Source organism: Varanus komodoensis, unplaced genomic scaffold (assembly GCF_004798865.1).
Source record: "Varanus komodoensis strain SLA01 unplaced genomic scaffold, ASM479886v1 scaffold12, whole genome shotgun sequence".
Classification (NCBI taxonomy): Eukaryota; Metazoa; Chordata; class Lepidosauria; order Squamata; family Varanidae; genus Varanus; species Varanus komodoensis.
The window spans coordinates 74786-92942 of NW_025335349.1; the positions used below are offsets into that span (position 1 = coordinate 74786).

The window sequence follows — 18157 nt, forward strand, 5'->3', positions numbered from 1 at the left end:
TGATGCCACATTATATTACTGGGGGCAGAATGCCCTCAAGCCACCTGCAGAGAGTTGGGTACTGACCCCAGGAAGCGCTACCACTCTCCGAGCCCTTCCTGCCTGTACATGTCATATCTCTACATGCCCCCACAGTACTTTCTTCCCTTCTAGAACCTTCCTGGCCCTCTTCCATGTGAGCACCTCAGTGGTGTCTGCAGAGTAGTTGTTCCTCATCACATTCATCAACTTAGGTCTAGATGGAAAAGGAAAATCAGAAAGGAAACTTAGGGGAAAATTGACAACAGTGCTATAACTCCCTTCCTATAATCTCCTTAAACCACTTCCTCCCAAGCCAAAAAAAAAAAAAAAAAAGATTAAAAAAGACAAAGGTTCATGAAAAGCTTTATGGTTTCTAATAGAAATTCAGGCAAGTATTGGAGTAATGAGGCAACTGGAAAACTTTCCAATGGGAGACAACAAAGGCAAAACACATCCCGATCATGCAATGGGGCACTAATAAAAAGGAATCACAGAATGCAGATTCCATTGGAAAGGTGCTTGGAATACACACTAGAGCCAGCTTGAGGACTTGCAGGGAAGGAAGGGCAGAACAACCCTGATAAACCCCCATGGTTACCTTGATCAACTCACAGTGCATAGCCTATTCCCCTGGTGATGTAGCAAATCATGCAAACCAGTCCAATATGCCATCCTAAAGTTTTGAATTGGTGGCCTATCCACATGATTAAGAGTAGCCAGGCAAGATGTTTAAGGAAGAAACTTTCAAGATACCTTTGGGCCTTGGCTTCTACAGCATCCACCAACCCTCTGGAGTGACTTCATGTGACCATGAGGGGCTGCAGTTGGGGGAAACTTGAACTTGACAACAACAAAAACACTCCTCAAACCATAAGTTCACAAAATTGTTTTCTGTTTAGGCATGGGGCTCTTTCTATTGAGGCCACAATGCCTAATTGGTAAAGCAGGCCTCCATCTATTTATGCATTACAGGATGTGCGTCGCTTTCAGAGATAATTTTATATGACTCCAGACCCCAACTGTGAAATGCCATGCATTCTGCTGCTGACTTTTTTATTTCTCGTGAAAAGCAACTAGAGTTGGCTTGCTTTTCTACTACTTTTAACACTAATAATCTCTGATTTCCCAAGCATGCTGCTATTTCTTAGCTGCCAAGTATTAGGCTCAATGAAAACAAGATAGCATTGCAAGGCAATTGCTCTGCAAATGATTTATTTTGAAAGAATATAAATATATCTTTGCCTGCTGCCCATGAGTGGTGTATTTCAGAATCTCTTAAATTACTCTTCCAGAAGTTCATCTTTCTATATAGTTCACAAAGGCATGAAATGGTTCCACAAATAGAGAGTTGCTCAGCAGGTGGGCAAACAGATACAATATTTTCTACTATCTGCTTTGCTGAGCTGGTAGTTTTCAAACCATTAGATGTTCAAATTAAAAACTGAATTCATACATTTACTTTAGAACTAATGCTCACATCATTTTTATGATTAACCCATATCCCTTTCCCTTTTTATAAGTTATTTTTTATAAAGCAGATTCTGGTTGCATGCCGAACCAAAATCAAGAAAGAAAGCTGTATTGGATACACATGGACTTACTTCTAAGTAAACATGCAGAGGATGTGCAGTTAGCATCCTTTAATTGAGAAAAAAAATCCACTAATGCAATTTTGTGTTCCAAGTGAAATCTAAACTTTAAAAGAGCCTGAATATTAGGAAAAGGGTATGTGTGTGTTTCAATTGGATAAGAGTGGAGATTAATGCACAGTGCATGGTGCTTCAAGAAGACCTACTTGTTGCATTCAAGTCTTTCAGAAAAGCTCACCTTGCTAGATTGGGCATAGGAGGGATGAATGGTACTCAGCAGAGGATGATGCAGCAGATCCTAAAGTGCTCAAAGTAGATGTCACTACCAAAACTCACTCGATATGGCCTATTTTTCCAATTCTGTGTCCTCTTAATACCCCTTCTATGTATTTTTTCTGTCCAATTCTGGGTGTGTCAGCTTTGTGTCTAATAGTGATGAATGCTCTACTGTAGCACTGTCATTCTTGTAGCCTTGTTAGCTGTGCCACTTCTGAATGCATTCCTTTGCTGCATGAGCATAAGCTCTGTATCTGCTCTAAACTCTTCGTTTTGATGTAACAGCGTTGTAGATGCTCATTACATTGGTCTGTTTGCACATCTAAAAACACAGCTGAAGGAATACTGCCAGGAATAAGGCAGTATTAGCACACTCCCAAAACAAGGTGTATATGCCTATGTATATGAAGTGTACTGCATAGTTTCCCTATACAAATATTTGTGAAGGAGTCCGAGTTGTTCAGAGGCTTCTTTATGCATTATGTATCTGTTTTGGGAGCTGTTAAACCTTCTTTTGGTCATCTTCCACCAAATTCTTGTCAACAGACATTGCTTTACATCCATGTGCTAAAGGAAAATGTAATGCCACCGTATCTCAACAATTATCTCTTGGTCTGCACAAGGATGGTTCAAATAAGAAATCACTTGGGTGTCTTTTTCCGATAAAACAGGGGGATGGTGTTCACAGAACAAAAACTCACCTCACTCTACTTGAATATGAATCAACCTTTAACCTTTTCTGGCTAGGCGAATACTATAGATGTTAGCATTCATTCTCAGAAACAAGAGTGATGTCTACTCTTTTAAGGGTCAGAGACTAACTCAAAAAGTCCTTGGATAAAAATAATAGTGGATGGCTTCATGATAGTAGCCACAGAGGATCACTTACAAATGTGCAAAGATAGCAGTGCTGGCATTTTGCTGCCTGGAGTGGTGAAATACAGCTGCCATCTATGCTCTTGCTGTGAGTAAAACCATCCTTGCACCACTCAAATGCAAGAATTACTATACCAGAGTTCAAGACACACTATTCAGATTCCAATTCCTTTCTTCAGTTATTCTCTCCTTCCCCAAATGGTGCTGATTTGAAGCAGATCCTTTCACCCTGTTGAATACCTGGCTGGCCTGGAAGGCCTTTAGCACTTCTTCTAGTCTACCAAACAGTTGCAAATCCAAATTACAACCACTGGGACCATATTGCTTCTAAGCTAAGACATTTCTGTTAGTATTTAGGGCTGCAAAGAAACAGATTAGCTAATGGGATTCCTTCAGATCCCAAAGAACCAAAATTTCTGTCAATGACTTTACAGTCACAGCTATAATCATTCTATGGAATGTTACAGTATATATGATTTTCATTACAATATTGAGAGATTTCATAAGAACTGTGCATCTTCTGTAGCTAGACTTACATCAGTTTATCCAGTGAAGCAAGCGTATTCTGCAAGCGTATTCTAAAAGCACCTTTGGTTATGGGCATTATGTAAATATCTTAAAATAAATGTTTTATCTGAAGTAATTTGACAAAAAGATTTTATACTATGTATATCAGTTATTAGGACTTTCAATATATTCAACTATGTAGATTAACAGCCATTGCACGACCTAACTATACTATGCTTATTTCTTTTGCTGTTAATGCTCAGGTAGTGTAGTGTGCATGGATGCACTGTGGAGGCACCATGCTGCATGCTGAGCTGCACCACCTGTAAGAATACCATCTGCAGTGTGCAGTTGGTGAAACTGCATTGCTCTCCCAGAAGTCCTGCAGATAAGGCAGTCACTCCAGTGCAAAGCTGGGGCTTTCATCCCTCCCATTAGTTGAATAAGCACCTGTCATCTCAACCCAAGCTACTTTTCCTAAAGCTCAACATCTGTGAGAGATAAAGGAAAGCATATCCCGCAGTCTCTGAGAAAGTGTTTCCTTAATTATAGAATTACACTTGTTAGATATTTTGAAAGCCCTTCATGTAGGGAGAGAAGAATTCTGAATGTGCTTAGAAGCCCTCTTGCCCTAGCTTTTAGATAAATTATACATAAAAGCTGGCATTGATCACAAGTACCCAGGCATCATTTTAAAGTTTCTGGGGAAGACTGAGCTCTTAAATTTTCCAGAAGGCCGCAGCTTCTATAATTAGGGTTCTTTAGTCCCCCCACAGAAGTTATGTTCACATTGTGTAATCGGCAGGCAGGCAAGACTGGACTAGCTAGCTTCAGCCCTAGTATTCTGCATTCTCTGGCATCCAATCATTCAACACAAACTTCTGCAGTGAGACAGCTGTATGTGAGGTCTGCAACCCTGTGCAGCTGAGTGCCAGATGTCAGATGGTGGACAAACTGGCATACAGAACAGCAAGGATGCCGTGCATAGCAGCGTGCTTCCACTTAAGCGTTCAGTTAGCGAATGAGCATCACTTCTGGAGAAGCTTTCTGTAGCTTGTTATGCTTATAATGCTGAACATGTTAAACGCCTAGCTGTTTTTGTCAATATTCAACAGTATTTGATTAATCAAATATGAACGGCTTTGCTTTTGATGACAAAACCCTGTATTTAGTGCAACAATATTCCCCGCCAGAGTGCTTGGCCTAAATGGACAAGTTTCACCTTTTGTTCTCCAGTTAATATCTGAATGCTATACCCTCTCTTTTTCTGAATGTAATGGCCCACTGGGTTCTAGCCACTTGATTTTAAAAGATGTAAGTATAACATTGCTGAGAACATGATTTCAACTGCATAGGAATGCTCTGGCTGTACCACTGACATCAGAAATGGCCGGGTATGGCAGCACTAGGCGAAAACAACAATCTCTGCTAAGGAGCCGGCTTCTACTGAATTCATATAACCATAAAAATGAGAGTTTCCTCTCACCTGCTGCTCTTAACAACATCTCATCAGACCAAGCTCTTTGCAGGGAATTCTGCTCTGGACCTCCAGATTTTAGGTAATATGTAACTAGCTATGTTAGACTGAATTTATCGGTTTCATTTGGAATTGTGTGTGTGATTATTGCTTTCCCTTGTTCTCATATCCCTCACCCTACTGCTTTTCCCTCCAGCTCTTTTTTATATCTGGATATCTGTCAGTGTTTTAAAAGGACAATCGTTTAGTAAAACCATCCTCATAGACAAGCCTGCATGGCTGCAAAGCTGTATCTTGTGTCCTTAGAATTTTACAGAGGTTTTATTGAGTTCAGTGCCCCAGGCTTTTCTGCTTTCCTTTTTTTTCTTTTTCCTGGAGCTAGGCTGAAGAGAGAAGTAGATTATCCAGTAAGCAAAGTCATTCCCCCTCCCAGATAATGTATCACTTGCTCAAGCAGAAGATGTTCTGCGTGGAATGTGATACAGTGGTTGTTAATTGCCTAGGTATAGTCAACCTACAAGGCATCTTCTAACTATTCCTAGTCCACTGAAACCGCAAAGGGGACATGAGTAGCAAGGCAGCCCTTATGCAGGCCTCAGTGCTTTTGTGTCATCAGCAAACACTGTGCCGATCCCTGTTTTCTCACATCTGTGACTTCATCACTAGCTGACAAGCAGCTACTGTACATTCCATGCTGCTAAATCAACAGGTTACCTAGCAACTCCTTCATCAGACTTGAAATGATATGTGGTCGCTACTAGTTTTTCAGCAGTCAGGGAATTACATGCTATATCGGACTGATTTTCAGTAGGGGGTTATTTTTACATTAAAAATGTAATCAAAAGAAATGTTTTGTTGTTTCATTAATTATGTTGAAGCATTAGGGAGAAGGAAATGGGAAAACAATGATTTACCACTTAGCAAGGTACAGTGATGACTCTGTTAACAGAGGAAAGGCATCAAGTATGATTTGGGCAGTCAGGAATGAACAAAATTCAGTTTGGATCCTGCCTGGAGACTCAGCTAAATATCAGTGCATGCTTGGGTGGGGGAGGGGGATAATTTCCAGTGCTACATCAATTAGTGTGTCTTTATATATGTTCATGATATAAACTTAATATGAAAATGTATGAAAAATGTTCCCATTCCTAAGCCCAGTTTTTGTATGCATTCTATCTAACAGATCATCTATAATGTCCCAGATAGCTTATAGAAAATGAATGCATACATTGTAGTTCATTGGCTATTTCATGACCTTTTCGGGTGGGTTATAAATCTGGTTTATCACAATACCTACTATAGGAGGGTAGTAAAGTCACTACACAATCATCAGAGCTGTCTGCCCTCCATCTGATATGTTAGGCAGTTTCTGTGGCACAGTTATAAATCAAATTAATATTTCAGCTGAGCACTTAAATAACAGCGGCCTTCTGGTCATGGCTGCCAACAAAACTGTATCATCTGTCCACTGTTTATTATATCTGCTTGTTTACTATTTCATATGATTTATCTGGCTACTTTGGTACATTTGGGGGAAAGTAATATGAAAATGGAAAATTCCAGGATTTGTCAGGTTTAAAAAGAAGTGTGGTGAAGGTGATTGGATGCATGTGTTGGAATATGCTGCATTAAGCTGATCTGTTTTTTTATAGGAGATATTTATTGGTTTTACTCAGACTTCAGATGTCCCAGTATTTTTAGAAAAGAGGTTTCAAAGATATTAGAAAATGAATGCTAATAATAGTAATCTCACAGTAAAGGCATCAGTGCTAACTGTGGTTGTCTAGGAACTTCTGCAAGAATGGCCTTGATTCCCTGTTACGTTTCCGGAATGCAAAGTGACTTTGACACCTTCTAACTTCCTATTGTGATGGCAGGCACACACGATGGTTTCATCACTCTTCCATTCAGACCATTTGGTGTCCATTCAAAAACATAACATTTCCTCTTGATGAATGATTGAACTTAGGGAATATAATATTGTTCGAGGCTATAGAAATACATAATAAACAAAATGTTTCTGGAAAATTGGTTCTGGGGAAAATGAATGTTGATAGTATTATTTCAGACAGACTTAAAAAATAAGTACTTTCTAGCATAAAACTGATATCCTTACCTAGTATCTAACAGACTGACTAAAAAAAGAAAAAATATATAAACTTGCCTGATTTTCCAAAAACAAACTTTGATGTTTTAATTTTAATATATGAACTATCTGAGGTATTCAACTGAAGAGTGATGTTCGGGTGTATCAAATGTTATCTATGTTAATTTGCCATAACTTAAATCAATTTGCACCAGTTTTTATGTATTAACTTAAGTTTTATTGTTGCTTATTATTTATACGTTATTTTACCTTATGTATTATAAATGATAGTGTAGAACTGAGTTAATCCCTAGATATTTTTTTTCCTTGTACTTCTTTCTTTGGTCAGATAGCATCAGAAAATGCAGAAGCTGACTGAGAATTGCATACTATGGCTTTTAAATGTTAAAAGATACTCTAAGAGTAAAATCATGCCAACTGATAAAAAGCTTCATGGATAAAACATGCAAAGAAACTATTAAATAATGAAATAGTTTTAATCGGATTGTCGGTAAACTGATAAATGCACCATCATTATTATTCCTACTATTCTTAAACTGCATTTATATCCAGCTTGTTTCATCTAGTGAGGAACCCAAGGCTGCTTACTTGGCTCCAATTGCATAGTACTGCTTTGTAGCAACCTGGCAATTGACTGGCAATTATTTTATCCCACAGCTAGTTACCTGAGGAATGCAACTGCTGAGAAAATAATTGCCTTCTCAGGGTGTTTTATTGTTTGACAAGTCAGCACTAGCATTTGACAATTAAATATAAAATAATGTAAATTAGCCAAAACCCATTTTTTGACATATGAAAACAGTGATAGTTGACATTTGCATGTAACAAGTGCAACTTGGGCTGCAATTCTGTATGCATGTATTTCCAAGTAAGCCTCATTCAACTGAATGGGACTTCCTCCTGAGTAGTCATGCATAGGATTGCTCCATTAAATACATGGCTATTCCAATTCCTTATCCCAAATATTAGAATTTAATAGTATTTAGTAATTTTAAATTATTAAAGATACTTTCAGATATCCATAGTACATCAGCTGTTTTAACAGTATATGGAGAAATATGTTCCTTTATACATGCTAAGAGAAGCAAATGTCCAAGGAGAGAAGAATATATTAGGCTACAATCTCAGTGACTAATCAAGGTTTGGTTGGCAAGTTCAAACAGGCATTCATTATAAATTTAAAATTAAATTTCACATTGTTGTGATTCTCTGATAGTGATATGCCCTGTAAATATTTGCCATCTTCTGTATAATAAATATAGTGGTGTATTAAAAGAAACTTCTAGAACTGTGATTCTTAATAAACTGACTGCAGAAAGAGTCCCACTGAATGAAAACCACTTCTGAATAAAGCTGCTTAGGCACTGAGTCACGTGTTTCTTCCTCAGATGTTGTGTCATGTACCAGGCAATTAAACTGGTCTTTTTGTTCAGTTTTTTCTGGTAGTTTACTTAGGATGATATCTGCCTCAAAATAAGGCTTGTTTAACTTGTTTGTATTCAGAATAAACATGCATCAGACTGACCCATCTGCAGAAATAAACTGTTCAGTGCTATAGAAATTAGTCTTACTTGCATGCTAGTTTTTTCTGTTTAAAAAATGGTCAGACCCTCCAGTCCAATATTACAAAAAAGGATATAGCACAAATATTCATTAAGTGCACTCCCTTGAAATCCAACTTTTTCCTAGAGGCAAGTCACATAGAAAACAATGTTATTTACACATATATTTTGCAGCAGTGGTAGGACTAGGTCTTAACCACAACTGGGTACCCACAAATCTGCAGGTGACGGGGATTGTGGCTAACATGGCCAGTGCCGGCACATGGACTAAAGTGGAGATCCCAGGCCCTCACCACAGCCCCCCTTCTCATTTTTAAGCAAATTTTATACTTGGGCAGCCAGCCTTTCTACCAAAATGGTGCCTATTCTGAAATAAATCTGTTATCTCTCTAGTCATGATGGTGCTAATATTTAAGCAAGTCAGAAGTGCAAAACTACAAATGCTCAAAGATTTATTTTCTTTGGCTGACACAGAGTTGTTTGCTTACTCTAATATGGCAGGGATTTAGAAGCAGTGGTAAAGCATGGAAGGGTGGTGGAGAGCAGAAGAGAAATGCTAATTGTGTGCCTCCCAACTGAAGTAATATACAGTTATCTAAAGAGGGATTCCAGTAAAGTCCATTAACTCCAAGGTCTAGAATTGCCTAGCTGTACCACTGCTCCTTGGCACACAAACCTGTTGTTCCTGAATACTGTCACTGAAATTCCATTCAGAATATTAGGTCTATCACAAAAGGACTTTTTCACACATATACTTGTGGAGTGACCCGTAATTTATGAGCGAGATAGTGTATCCTTTTCCAACCTTATGTGTTCACTGTGGGAAGCTAGAGTTGCCTTTGATTCTTCACTCTCTGTAGACAAGAATAGGGATTTTGTTTGAATATTATGTGGCAGGCAGCTCATATTTCAGCTTCCTGCTAATTTTTAAATATATAACACTCTGCTTTCAGATTTCAGAATAGAGCCTGCAAACCTAAATATCTTTAACGGGAAGTAATTACTATTGAAACTGATAGGTCCAGGATCATGATGCAAGATATGTAACACTGCATACCTCACAGACACATGGCAGTTCTGCAAGTGTGCATGCACACACACACATACAGCCTAAGTTTCTGAAAATACAATAAGGGTAGGAATAAAGTAGCTGCTAATTACAAGAGCTACTTTGAGAGCTGTCGATATAAAGCAAGAGTATAACATTTTAAAATAAAGCATCAGTAAATCAGTTCTCTAGTTCAAGAAATAAGCTTCCTTGTGCTAGATTTCTCACATGGTTATAAACTGCATGCATTTTCATTAACTAGGAAGCAAAGTTGTTTGCAAAAGGAGCTAAATATAGCATCACGTAATCTACACAATTTACCCCACTGCAAAAAGAAGATCTCCAAGTAAGTATATAGTGTTGTAAACCCCAAACATACATGTGGAATAAAAGTGAGATTAGGCTTGGTTTTGTTTTTTACCTTCATTAGCCACTGAGTGTTGTTTTCCAGGATGTTTTCGAGCAGCTGAAGCCTTTGTATAGAATCATCATAATCTAAGGGTGCATCCCTCTGCACTGCATTGGAAACGTAGGGGGTAGATGAAGATCTGCAATTGTCCATCTCAGGCAAAAGAAAAGTATAGCTACACAATCCATGCTGTACTTGATACTGCTTCTTGCCTAGAGTCTCTATACTTTTCCGAAAGGAGTTGTATCCTGAAACGAGAACAAGATTGCAGCTCAAAATAAAATAAACAGGCAGCCACATTTTGTTTTTCATAAATCAGCAGACGGAATGCTGTTAAAAGAGCTCAGATTAGCTTGATAGCCTCTTCCAGCAGTTGGTGCCCCAATGACATATGTGAATCTGAGGAATGAGTTGCAATTCCTTGTGTCCCAAGCGTAGCTTAAAAAGTCCCAAACTGTCACATGCAGATTTCCCTCAGCTTCTGCTAAATCCGTTTTTTTCCATTTTCAGATGGCATGGTTTCCCTTTGTAAAGCACATACAATACGTTGCTGTCCAAAATTATTCTTGCCCTCTCTGCAGATGTGTTGGTAAGAGAACTCAAACATGTGCTGCTAAAATCACTTCTCCCTCCTCATGCATCCGTTATCTTCCTGGTGAGAGAGGCTTGTGTGAGGCAGCGCGACTGTTGAGAGCATGCTGTTTTATTCATTTAGTGTGCTGCAGGAAACCCCTCTGGGAGGGAAAATAGATCATCCCTGTGAATTTCCTAAGCACCTCCTCAGTTAAGGGTCTCTAAGAGCTCTCATAGACTCTGAAAATCGTCTCTTATGTGGCTGTGGATTTTTATTTAAAATGAAGATACATCCTTTATTTTTCAGACTTTAAAAGTGCAGTCACATGCATTCTTTTGCATCCTGTTAGAGAGATGGGAACAATCCCCTTGAGTTGAGTCATCTGTCAACTTACCAACTGTGCATATTTATTTGTTTGATTAGTGTTTTATGTAGAATTATTTATTCTTCTATATAAACATTTATAACTGGCCCTTCTGGTGTTTTTGCAGCACGCAAGACAGTAAAAACAACTAAAATCATACATAAAATAATATTCAGAAATGGAAACAAGCAAGCAAGCTTGCCTATCTGATAGAACAAATACTGACCTAAGCAAGATTTATTTATTTACTATATTTATATCCCGTCTTCTTTCCTTTTACAGAACTCAATTTGTTTTTTGCAATGCTGTGAGCTGCTTTTCAAAAGGATATGAATATAAGTTACACAAGACAAATAATTCCACAATTTAAGTAGTGGTACAAAGACAGAATAAAGGACAGGTCCATCATTTCAGGGGGGTGGACCATCTGGATGGGATAAGATAGCCCCTAAGGTAGCCTGTCTCTGAGCCATGTTGGACTTTAAAAGGCATCACCTACATTCTGCCACGAAACAAAGTATAAACTACAATGCGCTTGCAGTACAGGTGTGACATGGGCCTGTAAGAGAGAATTTATCAGCATTCTTACAGTTATGTTCTGGATTTAGGGCAATCGCCAAAACATTTTTAAATTTACTGCGTGTAGAGCATCTTGCAAAACTTCAGTCTCTGTTTAGCTTATGCATTTGTCACCTTGGCCAGGTCAGTCCTTGTTACAAGCGGAGTACAATTTGTTGATATCAGTTGGTGTACCAGCCTCAGTTGGACCAAGGTTATAGCTGAGTATCCTAGTGCAGAGCCCAATCCAGAGGTACTTTCAAATTGCAGACTTGATTTTTCAAGAGGAGTTCTCCCATCTAAAACAGGTTGAAAACAAGAAACTAATATAATGATTTTTAGAGAAAGACTAGAGATGCAAAATTTCTGGAAATAGTGAAGCCATGAGATTCTGAGTAAGTTATTTCTTCCGTTCCTTATTAAGACCTTGATCAAATGCTTCTTTTACTGATAGACACTTAGGGAGACTCCAAGTCATGCTCAGTTTCCGAACGTTGATTTGAATCATTCTATCATAATATATAGAAGAAATGTGCATTCTTGACAGCTTGCATTTTGTTCTACAGAGCACTGTGTTTCTGGCCTGTTCTAGTTAGATGCCACAGCAGTCAATTAATATAGTTCTAATCTGAAACCCACATGAATGCAAAATACTGTATTAGATGCAACAGGATAGCATCTAGGTTATACCACCTATGGTTCTTGTTTTAAGTAACTTGAAGACTTGGCTCTATAGAACTCACTGCCCTGTTCTTAATAACATTCTTGAGTAGACCTCACCACTAGAGCATCTTGCCTCAGCCCTAAAAATCTTTTACCAGCTGGAAAGCATGTTATCCATTGCCACTAGAATAAACTTGCTCTCTCTGAAACTCAGAAACCTAGTGCCTTGGTATGGGATGAACACCATCATTGCAGACAACCATGCAAAATGAACAAAAAAAGAGGTTAATTTACAAAACATATTTATAAATGTGAGTAAATGCCACCCTTTCAAAAATAGGCTGAGACTGCTTAAAAGTTTTTAAATATGGTTGATTACCATTCCTAAGCTGAATCTTTCCCAGCTAAAGAAAATATCAATAGAATTTCCTTCAGACCAGATTTACCTAAACCACACCCCACAAACAGGAGCAGGTTTAGGAATTTTCCTAAATGTCCTTACTAACAGGAACAGATGCTGTACAACAATCTTCCTTGTCCTCCAGGTCTTCTTGGTTATTCTAGCTTCTAGGGTGGGTCAGATATTTCAAGGACTATGTTAGACATAATATAGAAATTCAAAATTCGTAATATAGAACTCTCATTGCTTATAAAATTAATACCTTTTTATATTGTTTATTCAGATGAGTAATTTATTAACTGGATTACTTTTTACAAGTTTTTAATGTTAACAATGTTTTACTGAGCAAAACTAGTGATACAGAATATGATTTATGCTCCTAGCTTTCCTCAACCTGGGGGCCTCCAACAGTTTCAGACAACAGCACATGCCTGACCTTGGCCATGCTGTCCTAAAGCAACAAAGTGGATCTGTAAAGACCACATACATACAAACAAAGCAAGCAATCAAGACGTATTTCCCCCCTAATTTTCCATTTTTTTCCCCTTTGGAAGAAGGAAATGAAAAAAGACCAAAAGTTTCTCTTAAGTTCTAAATTATATATATCTCAGTTACATTCTCTAGAAAGGATTATGTCTTGATTTATTAGTGACCATTATTGCATCCTGACATCAATCCAGGACATCAGCAGCTTCTCTGGGAATGGATGAAAACAAGAAATAGAAATAATTATTGAATGTTACCGAGAGATTCAACAGACTCAAGAGTCTCCCCCCACTCACTGCCCCCCACACCACTTTAGCTCCTGGAATAGTCTACTCAGGAGTTCTGAAGTTACACTGAAAGGGGTTTAAATATTCCAAAGCATCCAAGAAGCCCTGAACTGGCATGCCGCCATGTTCTAAATACCTTGACAGAAGCAGATTATCTAGCATGGTAGGATCCCAAGAACGACTCTTTCATAGAGTTTTCACTGAATGACATGACTCCTCCTTCCAAAAGTACATTTATCACAGCCTGTGCGCACTTAACCAGACCTCTGCTGGGTCTGTTAATCAGCCAGGAAGGGTAAGGGTTAAGAACACATGTGGTTGATCTCATTTTACTAAAGGTGTTGTCCACAGACTACATTGTCAGCCTAATACATTGAAATGCATCCTTTACAAGAGAACAAGCATTTACTAAAGATCAGAATCTATCATAACAGTGGAATCCAAAAAGGAGATGCAGATGCCCACAATTTTAACAATAAAGTGTTTAGCAGAATATAGAAGCAGGCAGCCAAGCTGCATTCAGCTTTCAGTAGACGGTTATGAAACCAACTTTTCACAATTCAGGTTCATGCCTGATCAGCTCTCATTTGCAGGATCAAAACATGGGTGGTCATGTTCTCTTTTTTTGCTGACATGGCAGTTATGATGACCCCCCCCCATGACTCCCCCCCCCAGGGCAGGAATTTTCCCCAAAACCTCCAGGACCTTGGCAGAGTGTAAGATAAGGAGAACCACAAGTGCACCTGCCTTCTTTGTTTCTCCCTTTGCACAGTGCTCTTTTAATGGCGATCCCCTGTGCCCAAGGCTCTCTCCCTGCATCATCTTCCCTATCCAGGATCCCAAGGCAAAGTGCCTGCTCCAAAGAAACCCACGCACCAGTCACACCCCAGCCCAGCCTTTACAATTCCTTAGCAAATGGCCTGTTATTCTTTTATCCCCCTCTCACCAAAACCTCAGTTATCAGATATAGGGGAAAGCACACCCCACTCTACATCTACACCCCTCTCACAGGTGTCTACTGAAAAGAGAGGAGAAAAAAGCCACTGCTCCATAATAAAACACTTAACTTTTGCTCCCACAGAGATTTTACCCTCACCAACAACTGGATGAAGCTTAGTACTGCAGAATAAAAGAGAGGTCATGCTTGGCCTGCAGCGGCCGAAAAGAACCACGCACTTTGGTGCCAGCCTTTAATTTCCAAACAGAAGCTGCCTTCGGTTTATTCTGTTAGTCACAGTAAACTGAAGTTAAGTGACTGTATAGCTTTGGGTATTAAAAAAACCCCATAGAATACCTTTTAGGAGAAAACCAAATATTGGAACGGGGTTTAAGGACAGAGGAGCAATATGCTGAAGACACATTGGCCCCGTTCTGGTTCCCCAAATGGGCTTCTTGCTCATCTAGACCTTCCTGCCACTGTATGCTCTAGATCAGTGGTTTTCAACCTTTTTATAGTTGGGGACCGGAAAAAATAGGAAAATTATTTTGAGGACTGCTGAGGCAGAAATAAAAAGCATTATATACATAATATAGTATTTTGTGTATTTGTTTTTAAATATAATACAAAAAATGAAAATTCTTTAAAATAACCAGAAACTGAGCAGTAAGAAAATGCTAATAAAAGAATAAAATATTGACATAAAATGTAATCAAATATAACTGAAAATTTTAGAGAGTGATATTTAATTCAGATAAGGCTACTGTGAAATCTGCTGTTGCTTCTTTTCAAGAACACCTGATCAAAAATGTACAGTAGCAAAATACAAAATCAATATAAATGCAATACTATGCTCATAGCAAATACAAATTCAACAGCAGAGCAATACAAAATCAAATGAAGTTACTTAATACAATAATGTTCATAGTGTTAAATAATGAAATATAAGAAATCTCACCCACTCAACCCCCCCACACCATGCAGACCAGCACAGACAGGCTGAGAGAACGCTCTCAGCCCAACCCCACCTCAGCATTTCCCTTCCCAACAGAAAGCACAGCAGAGAAAGGAAAAGACTCGGTCTTTGGGGCCCCACACAGGTGGCGGACCCGGCACAGGGCGGCTCCTGGCTGGCTCCTACTGAGCTGCCCCTCCCCTCCCTTCCCCAACCTCCTCAGCCAAGGAAGAGGCAGGGAATTGGCAGGAGAGTGCAGCTAGACCCACACTAAATCCTAAGATGCTGACTTGTATTTTATTTTGTCTTATTGTTAAGACCGTCCTGAGACCACAGTAAGGGATGGTCTAGAAAAGTTTTAAATAAATAGTAAGTCCTGGCGAGCAAGATGTTGCTGTTGTGCGCGTACACGACAGGGCCTCTTTGGCAGGAGTTCCGGCAGACCAGTGCCAGTCCGTGGACTGGTGGTTGAAAAACACTGTTCTAGATCCTTTCCGCACTTTCCAATCTGCACAAACCACGGTATGTCATGGCATCCAAATTAAGCAGAAGATGCTTCTCACAAATGAGATAGCATCCATTATTTGTAGTGGGTTTCCATTTGTGGCTTGGATGCAAACTACAGTTTGTACAAATCCAGTTCATTTGTTTGTGCAAATCCAATTGTCCAGTTCAGACATCCTGACAAATAATGGCTTGCTTGAATCAAAAAAACACTGAAGGTTATCATGGAGTGCCCAAGAGACAGAATGAAAACCTGAGCATGAAGTATATTATCTCTAAACAAGTTGCCTCTTCCCTCTCCATCTAAATGAGATAGGATAAGAAAAGAAAAGAATTTATGTTTCTCACACTCCTGACCACAACCCGGTATCTGCAAAGTCCTGTTCACCCTCCAAATGTCCTGCATTTTTAGGATTCACTTATGTTTCTGTCTTTTCATCCCCCTAATGTTTCTCCCCCCTCCCCATTTTACTAAAGAGAAAACTAAATAAATCTAGTATATAGCCATCAGAAATTAATTTCCTAGTTGGTGTTATGCATCACTCTCTGTCTTTCAAACCCCAATGAGGTACGGTGAGGCTCAAAACGATATTTTTAAATAATGTAGTTATGTGATCTTAGGTCAATGAACGGACAAAAATGTATTCATTAAAACGCCTTTGCTGCGTTTTACCCTCTGACCCTTTCCCCCTCTAAAAGCATTGTGTTACGTGCAGGCTTTTACTATTAGAGGACGGTCTTGAAAGTTGTTAAGCTGATGGGGATGAAAGGCAGGATGAACTTTATTTTCTTCATTTTTTTCCATTACTGCTAGTTGTCTTTTTTTAATTAAGGGATATTTTTAGCTGCTGCAATGAGGGAAGTGGGGAAAGGAGACATGGGATAGGCTCACCGAATACAACGAGCATCAGTGGTTTCTTGTGCAAAGTGGTTGTCTGAACCCTATCATGATATTTTAGCATGGTAAGTTTTGTCTTTTGAAATCACGATATCAAATAATGGTCTGTTCTGTGGTTTCCATGCTTCACCATGGTTTCTCTGATTGTCTGAACCTAGTATTGTAGTTTCCACAGCGTTTTCTGGAAAAAGCAGTCGCCACTATAGGATCCACTCAAGCCATTCATTGTGGGATTGAATTTCAGGTATAGTTGCAGATGGGATACATGCCAACAGCAGGAGCACTGGGCAAGGAGAGCAGAAATCAAATTAGTGTGGAAACCACTTAAACATCTGTCAGGCACATTCAGGCAAAAAATGTGCACCACAGAAACCACCTGTGTTTGCTTGTGTGACATGTGAACCCAGCCCAGGAGTACACTGGATTTTTGTGCATGGATAGTTTTGGTTCAGTCTTTTTCATATGAAACATGCTCTGTTAAGCGTGCCATTTGAGGCAACCTATTCTTTCATTGTATATGTTTAGAGTTGTTGGAGATTGCGCTCTGGTGACAGAGGAAAGCCACTCTGCTCTCTAAAAGGTACAGTCTCAGATGTACTTATCATACTATATTTCAGGACTTCCCCATGGTAATGAAAGTGGACTCGTGGGAATTTTAAGTGTATAGTGGGGGAGAATAAGCAAATACAGTTTGCCAAAGGAAGACAAGAAGAGAAAACTGATTTTAGTGAAAGGAATTTGGGGATTTTTCGGTAAAATATATGGATTTTCTAGTTATAGTTTGTTGATCCTGGAAAAGAAACTTATTTCTAAATAGAAAAGTTCTGGACATATGCCTACTTTCATGGGCATTGTTCAAGAAAAACTCAAGAGCACATGCTCCAACTAGTCTAAGCAGCATCTCATTTCTTTTGCGTTGTCCCGATGACATCATCTCCCTTAATGTCAGTCTACGTTTCCCCTCTGAGCTCACCATTGACCAGCAAACGTATCCTTTAGCAGACCTGTAGGAAGTGCAGCATGAAAGCAGCTGCCTTAACAGCTGCCTTTTCTTCTACAGTCTGCTTATTGATTTTTTCTTTCATAGCATTCTACTCTTCCCATCTTCTTATACATATCTGTTGTATCTAAAATTAAATGCAATATGGAATCATAGCAAGCTAGGAAGGAGGTATATAAGGACTATAGACTGGAGACCACCAGATCATGGTAACACAAGCCCATTATTATTTTCACATTGCTTGGGCAAACAATGGAGCGAGCCCAAAGTGTTGTTCTAACATATTTGTGTTTGTGTTTGCTTTTCTCCTTAACGCCCCATGTGCAACCATTGTTACATGTAAATTAGATATGTTTTATTATAGACTGCTGTCTGATGCTTGCATGCCTACTGTGAGGAGTTTGCTTGCAATGAAAATTGGAGGAGGAAGGGGAAAGGACAGGGAAAGTTCCCTGGTAGTTTGCAAGCATCTGATTTTACTGCCTCGGGTAAAATTTTACTGCAGCGGCTCATTGGCTTCAGCACAGAAAAGTAATTAATTAGCCCCTCCACATTTAACTTCTTCCATATAACTTCCCGCAATAGATTATACAAAAAGGAGGCTTGGAATATATGTCATCATATTCCAGGAAGTGCTGGAGAGGCTGGATGCAGAGTGC

General features: G+C 39.1%; 2 protein-coding genes across 2 annotated transcripts in view; one reads left to right on the plus strand and one right to left on the minus strand.

Annotated features, from left to right (window-relative positions):
• ANGPT2 (angiopoietin 2) overlaps nt 1-10496 on the minus strand; it is a 48704-nt gene extending 38208 nt beyond the window's left edge. Inside the window, exon 1 of the mRNA XM_044422180.1 lies at nt 9885-10496. Coding sequence (XP_044278115.1) covers nt 9885-10184 — 300 coding nt within the window. The 5' untranslated portion in view covers nt 10185-10496. The remainder of the gene's footprint in view (nt 1-9884) is intronic.
• MCPH1 (microcephalin 1) overlaps nt 1-18157 on the plus strand; it is a 125742-nt gene that overhangs the window by 73921 nt on the left and 33664 nt on the right. The gene's annotated exons all lie outside the window — the stretch shown is intronic.